The following is a 14,521-nucleotide window of genomic DNA, read 5'->3' as shown; positions in this document are numbered from 1 at the left end:
GTACTTTTTACCGACACAACTAGATGGAAAGCATGGTTGATTAACTGTACGTATTTGCGTAAGTACTCCCTTAGGCAATTAAAAAATGTCAGGATTTGCGAATCCCATTTCTTACCTCGGTATATCGTAAATAATAGATTGACAAAAGATTCAATTCCCACACTGAATTTGCATATTACACAGTCTTCTAAAAACCCTGGTATAGTACATTTTAAAATTGACAAATTTCTAGAGATATCCCCTTTACAGACTGGTAAACCCCTCGATGTTAACATAGTCGATATCCCATCGACTTCACAAACAGACAAACAAAGTAGGAATGAGCAAGCTTCTGTTAATTCAAGTCCTATAGATTTAGTAAATCCCTTGCCAAATATCCCGATTCCTGACAAACAGAAGTCACCAGATTTAATTCAGCACTCTATTTTAGAGCCAACAACTTCTATTACTCATTACTCTCAACCACTGAATCATAAATATATCATATATATGATGTCCCACATTTACTCAAATGTTTCCACAATAATTTTCAGAAGAAGGACTTGCTTATCGGGAGTCAGCGTGCTCAGTGGGACTACATCGAGAAGCTGTTTGCTGTTGATGGTGTGGCAGGTGTTGGATGGTCTACCAAATTAACAGACAAGCATGTGAAACCAAATTGATATGACAAGTTGAAGGCAAGTAACTGAACATTTGTTTTGTAACAATAGCTTTGTGATAATGTCCTTGCCATGGAAAAAATCCAATAAAACTATGGTGCGCAGACCTTAGTTATTGGTACTAAAACTTCTTGTTTTCGTGGTGTCTATGTTATCACGTTTTTGAAAGCACTGTCTCTGAAACTATGGGTTGTAGACCTTGTTGTTGGTCAATTTTAAGTTTCAGCGTACAAAAATCTCATCACGTGATCACATAGACACCATAAAAACAAGAAGTACCAATAACCAGGGTCGGCGCCCAATAGTGACGAAGATAATTATGAGCATACTAGGTGATGCCAGCGACTGCGTGGATTTTCATTTTTCAAAATCCCGCGGGAACTCTTTGATTTTCCGGGATAAAAAGCAGCCTATATGTTAATTCAGGGTATAATCTATCTCCATTCCAAATTTCATCCAAATCCGTTCAGCTGTTTTTGTGTGATTGAGTAACAAACATCCAAACATCCACACTTTCACATCCATACTAATATTATAAATGTGAAAGTGTGTCTGTCTGTCTGTCTGCTAGCTTTTCACGGCTCAACCGTTCAACCGATTTGACGAAATTTGGTACAGAGATAGCTCGCATCCCGGGGAAGGACATAGGCTACTTTTTATCCCGGAAAATTGAAGAGTTTCCACAGGATTCTTAAACACCTAAATCCACGCGTACGAAGTCGCGGGCATCGGCTAGTTTATAATATTAACATTAGGATTAGGATAATTAGGTTTAGGATAGTATAATTATGAGCATAAAAGATAATTTTTTGAATAAAAATTTGAATCCTAATGAATTTCCAAACTACTCATTTAAATTCTTTAATTATATTTTAAACCCAATGTCTACTTTAAATCTAAATTGCATTATCAAATTTAGTTTATTAACATAATTATCTATAAAAAAATAACCATGCATTACAGGTGAAACTTGCTGCGCAAGTCTTCAGCAGAGATGTGGCCCACAGCTTAAGAATACAGATGAACACTTATCGTCAATTACAACTGGAACATGGTTATTGTCTATTCTAAATAAAGTTTTTATATTTTGATAAATTTGATTGATTTTTTTTTGAAAAACTAAATTTCTAAATAAATTATTAGTAGGATTACCGATAAATACTGAAAATCGGTAATTAATAGCAAAACCGTTAAAATCTGTAAAAAGGACATCACTAAAAAGTTACGGTTTTCCTGCTGTCACGTCGTCCCTAATTTACGACAATCCGGGCATATAATTGCTATATATTATATAAAGTTAGAAAGAGATGGTCCTGTGGATTCTCATAGTAAAAACCAATAAAATGTGAGACAGACGATCACTACAACAATGACAATTTGTTATATAAATTCCTTGCCTCCCACTTCCCCTTACTACTGAAACAAACATCGTCTATGGAGTTGGTGGTCTGTATCCTATATGTTATTGGTCTGTGTTTCGTACCATCGTACAAGACATACCTAACACTTTATATAGAACACGTAGAACACTGCAAGTTAATGACGGACTGCGCCATCTATACGTGATTTAGTAAATTATTTTTCGTAAACACATTTTAATTTTTTATCGAAGGACCTAATTAATGGCTTTAAAAAATGGCGAGAAGTGATGGATGAGGAAGCCGGAGGATCATGTAGTACGCCCTTCATAGGTTCATGTCCAAGTGCGGCGAACTCTTTCTAATGATAAAGCCGGTGGGTCAGCCTTTAGTTTGTGATATATGAGATCAATATAGAAGCAGGTGGTAGGCGATTAAGTTAATATCGTGTGACCGTTGCAAATGTCATAAGCTTAATATATCTACTTATTAATTTTAGAATAGAAACCTATACATTTTTTATTCTCACAACTGGAGATATATCGTGTGGTCCCACGTCGTAGTATGGAAGAAAAATCTATTATATTCTTTCCATGAATAACTTTCTATCTTCTTTTTGTACCTATTCTACTCCCTCTACTACTACAACCTCTCGCACTGCCAAGGGTCACTCGTAGAGATCTCCCATAGAGATAAGTGCTTTCCTGTCCACTTTTACTCTCTTTTTCTCATTATTGTAAACTAGATGATGCCCGCGACTTCGTCCGCATGGATTTAGGTTTTTTAAAAATCCCGTATACTCTTTAATTTTTCATGATAAAGCCTATGTCCCCCCGGGATGTAAGCTAACCCTGTACCAAATTTCATCAAAATCGATTGAACTGTTGGGCCGTGAAAAGCTAGCAGACAGACAGATAGACGGACAGACAGACAGACAGACAGACACACTTTCGCATTTATAATATTAGTATGGATGTTTTTGGCACAAATTAAATTAAAAATCCAATTTGAATATCATTAAATCCAATTTTACAATGTAAATATTATTATTCGTTCCAGTAATCCGCGGGACTGCAATTTACTTTTACCTTTATACATATGGCATAATTAATATAGTACATATCAAATCTTTAAGAGCAATCGCCGAGTTTCTTGCTGGTTCTTCTCGGTAGGAAAGGTATTCTGAACCAGTGATTTATGCATTTGACGATTCAAAAGTATTTGTAAAAGTTTAATTGAATGAAAGATATTATTTTGATTTGATTTGATATTTTACTAAACTAGCTAAAGAATATGAAATTAATTTGTTTTCTGATGTCTCTGAATTAATTTTATTTCATAAATGTAAAATAACTTTATCCAGATTCGAAGGTAAATATAAAACTAAAATAGGTACAAAAGAAACAAAATATTTTATATTTAAATAGTTTTTATAATATAAAAATTTACACTTTAAACTGTACAGTATAGGTATACTAAAAGGACTGGTTCTATTAAATAAAAGAAAGATGTCGCTAGCAGTGATCGTGAATCTAATTTTACATCTCACAATAATTATTGGGAAAAAATAAATTATTTCTTAGGAATCAATAAATAAAGGGTCTTCCAAAATTCTTAAAATCCACGTCCGCTCTTAGTTTTAAGTTTGCTAACCATTTTAAACTATCGATCTAACTAAAAATGTACGTCAAATATTTATGACGTCACATCTATGTATTTCATACAAGCTCCCATACTGAGAAAGCGTTTTGACGTTTGATAAAAAGTTGCTGATTCGACTAGTGGTCATCATCCCTATTGATAAAATTCACACACTTCAGCTTTAAAGTAAAATAGACCTTAAGAAACTTGGTTTAAAGCTCAAGTTTATCCGTACTTCTACAGCTACCGCTCCAAGAGGAAAAGTTGTGAAATTAAAATTGGTGGTACTCAATTTTCAATTTTCAACCAAGAAACTTTAGGTCTATTTTATTCTTATGTTACTATGTTTCGATGTCGAATTATATCAACATCAACGCATACTAAGCACAGCCTCTGATTGGCTCGGTACTAATTATGAAATCAGCCCCCCAATAGGCTACTTGACAATTTTTTTAAGTTGGTCTTAAATGGTTAATATTTGTCCTATTATATCAAAAAAATTAACACTATATTTTTTTGCGCCCTAAAAACCGTAAAACTTTAATTTAAAAAAATATTTTTCTTAGACAGGTGAAAACACTGTCGGCCATGTTTGGCCGATAGATTATCTGTGCTCTGACGTCATGCATTTGTAAACAACAGTATAACCCTGTGGTTATACTGTTGTTTACAAATGCATGACGTCAGAGCACAGATAATCTATCGGCCAAACATGGCCGACAGTGTTTTCACCTGTCTAAGAAAAATATTTTTTTAAATTAAAGTTTTACGGTTTTTAGGGCGCAAAAAAATATAGTGTTAATTTTTTTGATATAATAGGACAAATATTAACCATTTAAGACCAACTTAAAAAAATTGTCAAGTAGCCTATTGTGTAAGAATAACCATTTCATCGCTATCGCAATTGTCAAGAAATTCTGCCCTTTGATTGGCTGTGAAAACATGTAAACAGCGAATCAACCAATCAAAGGGCAGAATTTCTTGACGATTGCGATAGCGATGAAACTTACGTAATGCTGTATATGTCTATAATTGATGATTGTAGTAGGACTGGAATTGTTTGTGACATGTTTTTAATATTTGTGAATGTTGTTACAATTTATCGTTGGCATATCTAATAAAAAAATAAAAAAATAAAATAAAAATAAAATAAATGGTTATTCTTACACAATCGGGGGGCAGTTGGTAATACTGTAAGGTAACAAATATAGCTGCCCAATTAAACTGGCGAACAATAAATTTGGAATGGGATGATTTTTGGAAATTCCACCCCTAACCGTTTTCAAAAATTCCACTCGAGTGAAGCCGGGTCGGGTCAGATAATTTCTATATTTTCCCCACTGACCGCTCGTAAAATACATGGATATCATGGAATTTTGCGTAACATCTAATAGCCTATATCTATTACTCGCCAGTTTATTTATTCGAACGGATATGTCGTCACTCCTAGCGCCATCTTAGCCCCAATAAAGCTTCAATATTTCTTTGTTCATGATTCTACTTAACAACAATATAGCCAAAAGGAAACGAAAGATTTTAAAAATTCAATAATATTGAATATAGTATCTATTCAAAATGGTGATAATATAAAAGTATTAGATGCCCTTATCTAGTAGGTTTATCATTGATATAAAAAGCCAAAGATACAGTTTCTTAAAAATGTACCTCGTAAAAGTATTTAATTGTTTTCTTGCACAGTATGTTAATATGGTCATGACCGAAGTCTGTCGGTTTTGCAAAAAAAAAATCTATAAACTGATTTTATTGGCTATATTCGCATACTACAACATGAAAATATCAATTTGCCATAGGGCGTTTGTGCACTTATCCGTGTTTGGTTCGTACCCGTGATTTTCCGAAGTGGCCGTCATACAAATCCGTTAATTCGATTCGTATTTTTTTACGGATCCGTAAAATCACGGATGAGTGCACAAACGCCCTAAATCTTAAAACAGATTTTTTATCAGATGTACCTATCTGAATCTTCATTGCAACCGATTTTTTAAGTAAAAAAATTGATTAAAAAATCTTCAGAAATAATGTTGAATTTTAGCACTTACCCTATATATGGCTTGGCACTTGGCACTTGGCTTTAATGTATTGTGACAATCAACAAGAACTAAAATTTTGCACCATAACTCAAAAACTATGATGCTTAAAAATAAATAAAAATCTATTTTAGAATGCACAGGTGAAGCCCTTTCATATGATACCCCACTTGATATAGATATCTTACTTCGAAAATTGAAAATACTAATATTAGTTCATGACCACAATTTAATTTTTTTGTGTGATGTAAGCCTAAATTCACGGTTTTCAGATTTTTCCCCTAATGTCTGCTATAAGACCTACCTAAAATCTGCCAAATGCCAAATTTCATGATTCTAGGTCAACGGGAAGTACCCTGTAGGTTTCTTGACAGACCGACAGACAGACAGACAACAAAGTGATCCTATAAGGGTTCAGTTTTTCCTTTTGAGGTACGGAACCCTAAAAATTAACAAATTAGGCTACGAAAAACTGCAACTGACGACAAACTAATAGGCTCAACGAATATCGCTTACAGCCGTGGCCCTTGGGTTATTTTTTGGTACACTTTTTATGGTAGACTGTATAGTATCTAGGGTTTTGTATATCAATGGTGTTAATACATAATATATGTAATTTGCAGGTAATTTGGTGTTCAGCCGTGGTGTGTGGCAGCTCAGGGCATGTTTTGCAGGCATTCTTTGATTTGTGTCCAGGCTTGCAAGTTCTGAAACGATATGAGTGATAATGGTACTGATTCTGAGCACAACTAAATTTTAGAGTATTCGCATCCTCTTCTTACTAATGTAATATGAAAAGGACAGCAGAAACAGACAGCATCGATCGAGAAAACATTTTCAAAATTACCTTTTTCGCCGCCTTGACTTGTAGAGTAATAAAACCGACGAGTGATTCGTGCAAGTCCTTGTCTTTTTGTTTCTGGAAATATTCAATCTCTACTGATGTCTTTTTTGTGAAGTCTCTGTAACAAGAATTTTTTTTTAGATGATGCCCTTGACTTCGTCCGCGTGGGGTTAGGTTTTTAAAAATCACGTGGGAACTATTTGATTTTCCGGGATAAAAAGTAGCCATGTCCGTACCCGGGATGGAAGTTATCTGTACCAAATTTCGTCAAAATCGGTTGAACGGATGAGCCGTGAAAGGCTAGCAGACAGACAGACAGTTTGCGGGATGAAAGTAGCCATGTCCTCTCCGGTATGCAAGCTATCTCTGTACCAAATTTCGTCAAAATCGGTTAGAGGGTTGGGCCGTGAAAAGCGAACATACAGACTGACACACTTTCGCAATTATAACATGAGATGGATTTATTACTGTAGTTGATAACGGTGATTTTATCAGCGTGGATGTAGGATTTAAAAAAATTCCGCGACAAAAAGTAGCCTGTGTCAGGTCTTTACTAAACTAGTTCAAGCTTAAAATGTTTGTGTGTATGTGTGCGTTTGTGAAGAGATATTTCAATACTATTGAATACGAGTCCAAGGCTGTACACACACACATCTATCTCCTCTATGTTCTAAGTGTAGTCTACTCACTCTAGATCTCTCTTGGCCTTCTCGATGGCCTCTCTGTCCGCGATGATCTTGGCATCGAGCGCGCGCGTGCTCTGATCCCGCACTATATCCGGGTCGGTGGTGCCGAAGATACGCGACATTATGCCGGACTTGCCCGCCGCGGCCCTGTTGCGTTCTGATATTCTGTTCACACACAAAAATTTAAAAAATTCTATCAAGCTTTTCTTGGAACACACGAAAAAATTCCTATAAGTCCCGCAAATTGCTATTGCGCTAGAACCATGCCTCATTTACATCGGAATGATGTCATTTTGCCGTATATTTAAGTAAAAATATACCATCTGCTCGAAACTTCAGTCTAGTGCTGACGTCACTAAAATGGCGGCCACGCGCATTAGCAATTTGTGGGACCTAAACTGTATGTCTCAAGGATCCGAAACATGGTCATGGTCTAACTATGGACCTCATAAGAAAGCTCAGAGTCACTCAGCGGGCGATAGGCAGAGCTCTATACTCATAGTTTCTCTACGTAGAGCCTTCACTCGATATGTTCAAATCAGAAATGAGGAGATTTGAAAAAGAACTAGAGTAATTGTTAACATCCCAAGAATGCGCTGAAATAGCAATCTCGCTCTAAAAAGCGCACGTTTTGATGGACGACATAAAACAAGCCGCATTGAACCGCTGGATCCAGGCGGCGCAAGACTGTTGCATATGGAAATCTATCGATTGATGACATGACGATCATAGACATTAAACTAAATGATGTTGGTATTGGTACACACTAACCGATTGTTTAGTGCATCATGTGCATTTTCTAACGCTCTCTGCAATGCCTCATGGTTAGCGCAGAGCTGTTGCAAGGCGGCCGCGTAGAACAAATACTCTTTGAGTTGGTCCGCTAACTGTTCCTCATCTTCTGCCACCGATTCTATGGAATCCGCTATTGAATCTGTCGAACAACATACCTCACAATGTAAGGCCCTGTACACCAAGTAGCGAAGGCAAGCAAAGCGAATACAGTGCGACAAGGCTATCTTGGCGCGTGGCGAAAATCGGAACTAACGTTGTCGTCAAGTGTCTATTTTGTTCTTGTTTGAATATTCCAAGCCTTTGTTCTCCAATAGCGCCCCCCTGTCAATGTCATTTAAGTGCCAAGAGAGCCTTGTCGCACTGTAAATACAATACGACAAGGCTCTTTTGGCACTTGAATGACATTGACAGGAGGGTAGTTGTCGAACAAAGGCTGCCAGCAAATAAAATCTCCTCAATTTAACGGCATATATTGAAAATGTCAATGTCGAAAATCGAGTAAGTTTTATCTAATTTTAATTGTATGAGAAATTGGGAAAACCGTCCCTGTTTCAAAATCGAGAAAGAATAATAAAAAAGCATTTATAGGCCATAGACTTGCAACTTATCATGTTTACCTGCTCAAATACTATATTTACCTAGTGCTAAATATAGCTATAAGATGCAGACACATTTATGCTGTATATATTATCAGGATATATCGTGATGTTATGTTAACAAAAACATTAAATTTCAGATTTTTTCTTAGCAACACCGCATATGGGAGATATCGTGACACTTCACAAGATGGCGGCGTTAGTTCCAATTTTTGCCACATATTTTGATTTTTAAAAACATAAGTCCACGCAGACGAATTCGGGGCATCAGCTTGTAATTTATAAAGTTCTTACCAAAGTAATGTCCCGCTTTTTGTAATCCATCACCCATTTCCTTCTCAATGACGCTCCATTCACTAAATAGTTTTCCATAGTTGGCGTGCAATTTACATAGCGCATAATTTTTCTCTATGATTTTGGATCTGAAACATATAATTGTTCTGAGAAAAACAAACTAGGCCATTTCTTTATTTTAAAAAAACTCTATTTTTTGAGAAATTTTTCAATTTTTATTGGCAAGTTCAATCATGGAATTATTTTACCATGTCTTATTCAAACTTAAACCTTTTATTGATTGCAATTAAAACTTTATTTTTTGAGTATTTAAGATGTATTTCCCAGAGCTAAAAATCAGTATGTCACCATGTTCAACCTTGAATATAATTTATGCTAAGAGATTGGAGGAAAGGGAACCTTGTGTATAGAAAATTTCCTAAATTGGTTTCTAGCTGTTTTCCATAGTTTTTGACGCCTTCGATCTCCGGATCAGGTTTCTTCAGTCTGATTGACACTGACAGTGACTTTAGTTTGTTTTCTGCTTGAAGCAAATATCCTGCAATTAATAAAAAATCGTCATTTAAACAACTGATTTCGTAAATAATTTCCTCACTACCCCTATTGAAAATGCGAAGGGCACTTTAGGGATTTTAGCGTTTAAACTACCGTGAATGATTTCCATTATACGGTACGGTACGGCTTCGGTACGGTAGTAGCGGGCTCTACGGGCGGCGGCGCGCGCGGCCCGCAGTCACAGCCGCGGCGCGTGCGCGAACTGACTCCCTTGAAAAAGGACCCCGGATGGGTTCGAAACTAGTCGGGCTAACGTCGACTAGACACGTGAGTACAGCCGGGATTGATACCACTTTAGGGATGAAATCTTTAAGAAGCGGCACAATTCGTGTATACCAGTATAGTTTTGGCATGCTGAAGCTCAAATGCGCTCCGATTGGAAGATCTTCAAGCCTAATTCTTCTAAACATGCTTTGTCACACATTCAAGATTCCAGTGTATTAATATTTTCTGCCTACCCTCGTCCCTCATGTACATTACGCGGCCGAAAATAATATACATCTATCTTTAGAATGAGATAGCGGATTTGTAGAGCATTGTCTCTGTCGTTGAGACATACAAAACATCATATAGGTATGAGTGACAGAGACAACGTTTTACAAAGCCGAAATGTCATTCTAAAGGCTGATGTACATTATTGTCTGCCGCGTACTGTAGTATCAACATACTACGCCAACTTGGCCAACGCCAAGTCCTAAATCACCTCTGAAGATCGACTGAGGCTCTTTTTATCTAAACTTACCACTGTCAGTGATGGTCTCCCTCCAGCCGTGTTCCTGCTGCAGAAAGTTGATGAACTGATCGTCGAAGCACAGCCGCGGGTGACACGCCACTCGAAGCAGGAAGTTCTCCAGTCCGGCTCGGCGTCTCTCTACAAACTCTGGATCAGTGGTGTCTGATTTACGCCATCCATATAGTACCTAGAAAATACCAATTACTGTAGGAATACAGTTTCAGTGAGAAGGCTCACTAAGACAGAATAGAAAAAGTTGAGAGCCAACATCAAGATCAAAAAATGTTTTTGAGGGTCTTGGCTAATGGTACAGTTATAAGGGTCAACTTTAATAGTTACAAACAAGTAAACAATCAGAGCCGGCCCAAGTTAGTTTGCGGTGCGAGTTTCCAGACGGCTCAATTTGAATTTTTTCATATTATTTTGTTCAGGTATAGGTAAATTTTCATATTATAAGAACCTTTATAACTTAGTTAGACTTACAAAAGATTATTATCCCCCATATACATTAAAAGTACATAATCATCAGCTAAGCACTTATAACCACGAGCGATTCAAAGAGTTCCCACGGGATTTTTAAAAACCTAAATCCACGCGTACGAAGTTGCAGGTATCAGCTAGTAAAATAATAAAAAATAAAATCATAATTACTCTTTTCTCAGGCAGTGGTGGAATGACAACATGTGGATATGTGACTTGCAGGTAGTCGTGAATCTGTTCAAACTCTGTGTACCGTCTCCATATTGTACTTATCTTTGACTGAACAATCTTGTAATCTGGATCTGTTACCCTGAAATTAACAATTTTGTTATAGTATAACACTACTGAAGAACCAAATTACTTATTATCTTAAATTTATAAAAGGAAAGGTGACTGACTGACTGACTGATCTATCAACGCACAGCTCAAACTACTGTACGGATTGGGCTGAAATTTGGCATGCAGATTAGCTATTATGACGTAGGCATATGCTAAGAAAGGATTTTTGAAAATTCAACCCCTAAGGGTGTGAAATAGTGGTTTGAAATTTGCGTAGTCCACGCAGACAAAGTCGCGAACATAACCTAGTTTAACTATGTAAAAAATATATCCTATAATAATAGGACTGAGACAGCTTGTAAGGCAGGGGGTGTGTTACAACTTGCAATAAGATGACAGTAATTGACAGTTGAAATTTATTAAAACCCTTTCTTAGTGTGGTCTACGTAAGAGAGAAGAGAGAAAACCTACACACAAAATTTAAAGTTTTAATATAATATGTATTCTATAATAATATTAACATTCTATAATAACATTATGTTAATCATGGTTATGTGAATTATAATATTTTTACTGAAAAATAATTTAATTTATTACCTATCCTAAGCAATTGAACGTAAAAATTACAGATCGAAAATATCATCTAAACCAGCGCAACGAGGCAGGGTGCCCAGAACACTGGCAGCGTTACCTCGTTGAATGGCCAGACTAATATGCTGAGCGAGGTAACTGCCAGCCCTCCGGTTTATAATATTTGCATTTGAAATATAGACTAAACTCCTAAAATCCATGAGAAATAAAATAAATAAAATAGCCTTTATTCACTGATACACTAGTTATACATCTTATATTACTAACTATTTCCTATTATTTAATTATCCTATCCTACATAATTTATTCTAAAAAAAATAATTAGTAACACCAGCAATTTACAGTTCAGGTTGTCGTCTTTGGACATAGGCCTCCTCTAGACCTCTCCATTTTTTCCTATCTAACGCTAGTCCGCGCCAACCCTTTGGCAGGTCATCCTCCCATCTCCTCTGTGGCCGTCCTCTGACAAACTGGTCATTAATTAATTTTATTGATACTCTCTATGTAAAAAACTCGAAAATAAAAGAAATGTCCCTTGTAATTAAATTAATTTATGCTTTTTACGCGTCTAAGCATTAATTATTACGATAACCATGCAATTTTAGTAACAAAATTCAACCATTTGGCTTCTTAACGAGACAATACACTAATTAGTCTCACTGAATAATGAGTAATGCTCTAATTTCTCTTTTTGTAGGTAAGTAGTTTAATGCTGTCTGTACAGTTACTATAGTCGACGCATTTTAAACTGAGTCGTTGAGTTATGTCTGTTTCGATAACTCGACGACTCAGTTTAAAATGCGTCGACTATACTCTCGTTTGCGAAATGTAAAAAGCCTAACAAAAGCCGGACAAGCCGGACACCGTGTATGTTGGCCGGACACACAATCAAAAAGCCTACCTATGTATCTTTATCAGGACGCCTGGCAACCCTACTTGGGCATACTAACACCTGTATACACCATCAATACTTTGAGATCTTACAGTGCGCTTGAACAGTGTGGATTCCACCAATCAGATTATTGGAAATTTTTGTGACACAGTCATCTGATTAGTGGAATGTACACTCAGTGCACTGTGAGACGTTATAGTAATGATTGTGAATATGGGTGTTAGTAGTATCTCAGAGATTAAGAGAAAAAAACATGAGTTATACCATCATCATGAAGTGTAGATTTATTTACCAAATTGCATCAAAAGATTAATTTTCGAATTAGCTCAAGTCTGTGCTGGTGGGAGGCTACAGGTTGGGGTACGTTATTTACTTGAGGAATTTATTTGGTAAACTGTGACATACCACTTGCAGATTGGCCTAACAATATTATATTAGTCAAGGGCTAGATTGTCATAGAATATAAAATAGTAGCCCGAACAACTATCACTCACGCGATGGTTAAGACAGTGCAGTCAGTCTAGTTAAGGAACAAGAAAAATGTCTTACTTCAAATCAATCAAGTAAACAGTGTAATGGTCTCGCACATGCAACGTGCCGTTAGCTCGCTTCTCCGACTCCACAATCGATATATCAACATGTTTTAATAGCGTATCCTAAAAGAAAACATTCAATTTTTGTTAATGGGAAGTAAGAACAAAAGTAGGCGGTGGGAAAACAACAAATAAAGTAGGTACTTGGTTCTCAAAGTCCTCCACAGTCTCTATTTTGGTTAGAGATCTCGATGATTTTATCGGCGAGTCCTCGGCCGACATTTTTCACTATAGTTATACTTTGTTTTGTGTAGAAAAAGATATGGAAATATTCAAAATAATAACTTCAATTTACAATCTGTGAATTTTTGCAATTTGCCATTTTGAATTGAACTAAGAACTTACTCCTATTTGTCACTGTCAAGTGTCAGCTGTCCATCTGTCAATGTGAGTGAAAGTTGACAGTTAACAGGTTATGTTACTTTCACAGAGCACAAAAATGTATTCTTATGCACAGATTATAAACTTAAATGTGTATAATTTAAATGTCTCGTGCAAGGTCTCGTGTATTGCTTCATTTGAATTATGAGAATCGATTTAGTTACCTTTGTTTATTTAGCGGCTATAATTAAAAACTTACAAGTTATATTTAGTTAATTCCTTATCGGTAACTTTGATACTGATGAAATTTTTTGATTATTTTTTATCTTCCTTGTAAACTGCATGATGTGTCTCAACTCAACTCTCATAATTATCAGTTTTATATTATTATAAATAATAAGACGTTAATTTACTAGAATGTGTAGGTACTGTGTAAGTATCTACCTAGTAGGTCTGTATCTCTATCTACTAGTTAACTAACTAACTACTTACGTTTATTATGATTCACCCAGGGACTGAGTGAAAATGAGAATCCAGAATCTTTCCTCTGTTTACTGAAAGTTTGAAATATAATCTCTGATTAATATGATTTGGAAGCATTGTGATTGTTTTTTGGGTCGCAAAGATGTAGTTAAGCGTGCGTGTTCCGCTAATAAATTAACGATTTAATTGGGAAAATATTATCAAGACTGGGATCGTAGCTTTGCAATTATTCTATTTATTTTTGTTGATAATAAGTATTAATTTCTTATAGTTATATTACGTATTTGTTATAATTATGTACCTACTAGAGGTGTATGTTAGAGCTATAGGTAGGAAAAAAACCCGGTCAAGTGCGAGTCAGGCTCGCGCAAAGAGGGTTCCGTACTACAGTCGCATTTTTCGACATTTTTCACGATAATTCAAAAACAGTACCTAGTACCCAGTACCTACGTACTATGATACATAAAAAATAAATAAAAAATTTCCCCTAATATCTGCTATAAGACCTACCTACCTGCCAAATTTCATGATTCTACGGGAAGTACCCCGAAGGTTTCTTGACAGACCGACAGACAGACAGACAACAAAGTGATCCTATAAGGGTTCCGTTTTTCCTTTTGAGGTACGGAACCCTAAAAATTATGTAGAGACACCCCGCACGTCACGAAGTAGG

The 14,521-nt window shown here is 36.1% G+C and overlaps 1 protein-coding gene and 1 long non-coding RNA gene across 2 annotated transcripts; one reads left to right on the top strand and one right to left on the bottom strand.

Moving 5' to 3' along the window:
• Window positions 1-549: 549 nt before the first annotated feature.
• Window positions 550-1,754, top strand: LOC138403059 (uncharacterized). The gene is made up of 2 exons (XR_011237349.1): window positions 550-677; window positions 1,623-1,754. It is a non-coding gene; the product is annotated as an uncharacterized lncRNA (long non-coding RNA).
• A 4,516-nt stretch (window positions 1,755-6,270) lies between these two features.
• On the bottom strand, window positions 6,271-13,372 carry LOC117987100 (sorting nexin-4-like). Its single transcript, XM_034974058.2, has 10 exons — window positions 13,189-13,372; window positions 13,001-13,107; window positions 10,861-10,999; window positions 10,219-10,396; window positions 9,321-9,459; window positions 8,922-9,049; window positions 8,008-8,170; window positions 7,240-7,401; window positions 6,554-6,668; window positions 6,271-6,413 (listed from the first exon to the last, which is right to left on the bottom strand). The coding sequence occupies exons 1-10, from the start codon at window positions 13,264-13,266 to the stop codon at window positions 6,363-6,365; spliced, it is 1,260 nt and encodes a 419-aa protein (XP_034829949.1). The 5' UTR covers window positions 13,267-13,372; the 3' UTR covers window positions 6,271-6,362.
• Window positions 13,373-14,521: the final 1,149 nt, after the last annotated feature.

This window comes from Maniola hyperantus, chromosome 12 (genome assembly GCF_902806685.2).
Source record: "Maniola hyperantus chromosome 12, iAphHyp1.2, whole genome shotgun sequence".
Classification (NCBI taxonomy): Eukaryota; Metazoa; Arthropoda; class Insecta; order Lepidoptera; family Nymphalidae; genus Maniola; species Maniola hyperantus.
Note: the sequence above shows the minus strand (reverse complement) of the source record. Positions and strands in the feature narration are given on the sequence as shown.

Excerpts from the sequence above, each read along its gene's own strand:
- LOC117987100 (XM_034974058.2), bottom strand. The coding sequence starts at position 13,266 with ATGTCGGCCGAGGACTCGCCGATAAAATCATCGAGATCTCTAACCAAA. Across the intron at positions 13,108-13,188 it reads TGGAGGACTTTGAGAACCAA|GATACGCTATTAAAACATGT; the intron begins GTACCTACTTTA and ends GTTTTCTTTTAG. Across the intron at positions 10,397-10,860 it reads CACCACTGCCTGAGAAAAGA|GTACTATATGGATGGCGTAA; the intron begins GTAATTATGATT and ends GGTATTTTCTAG.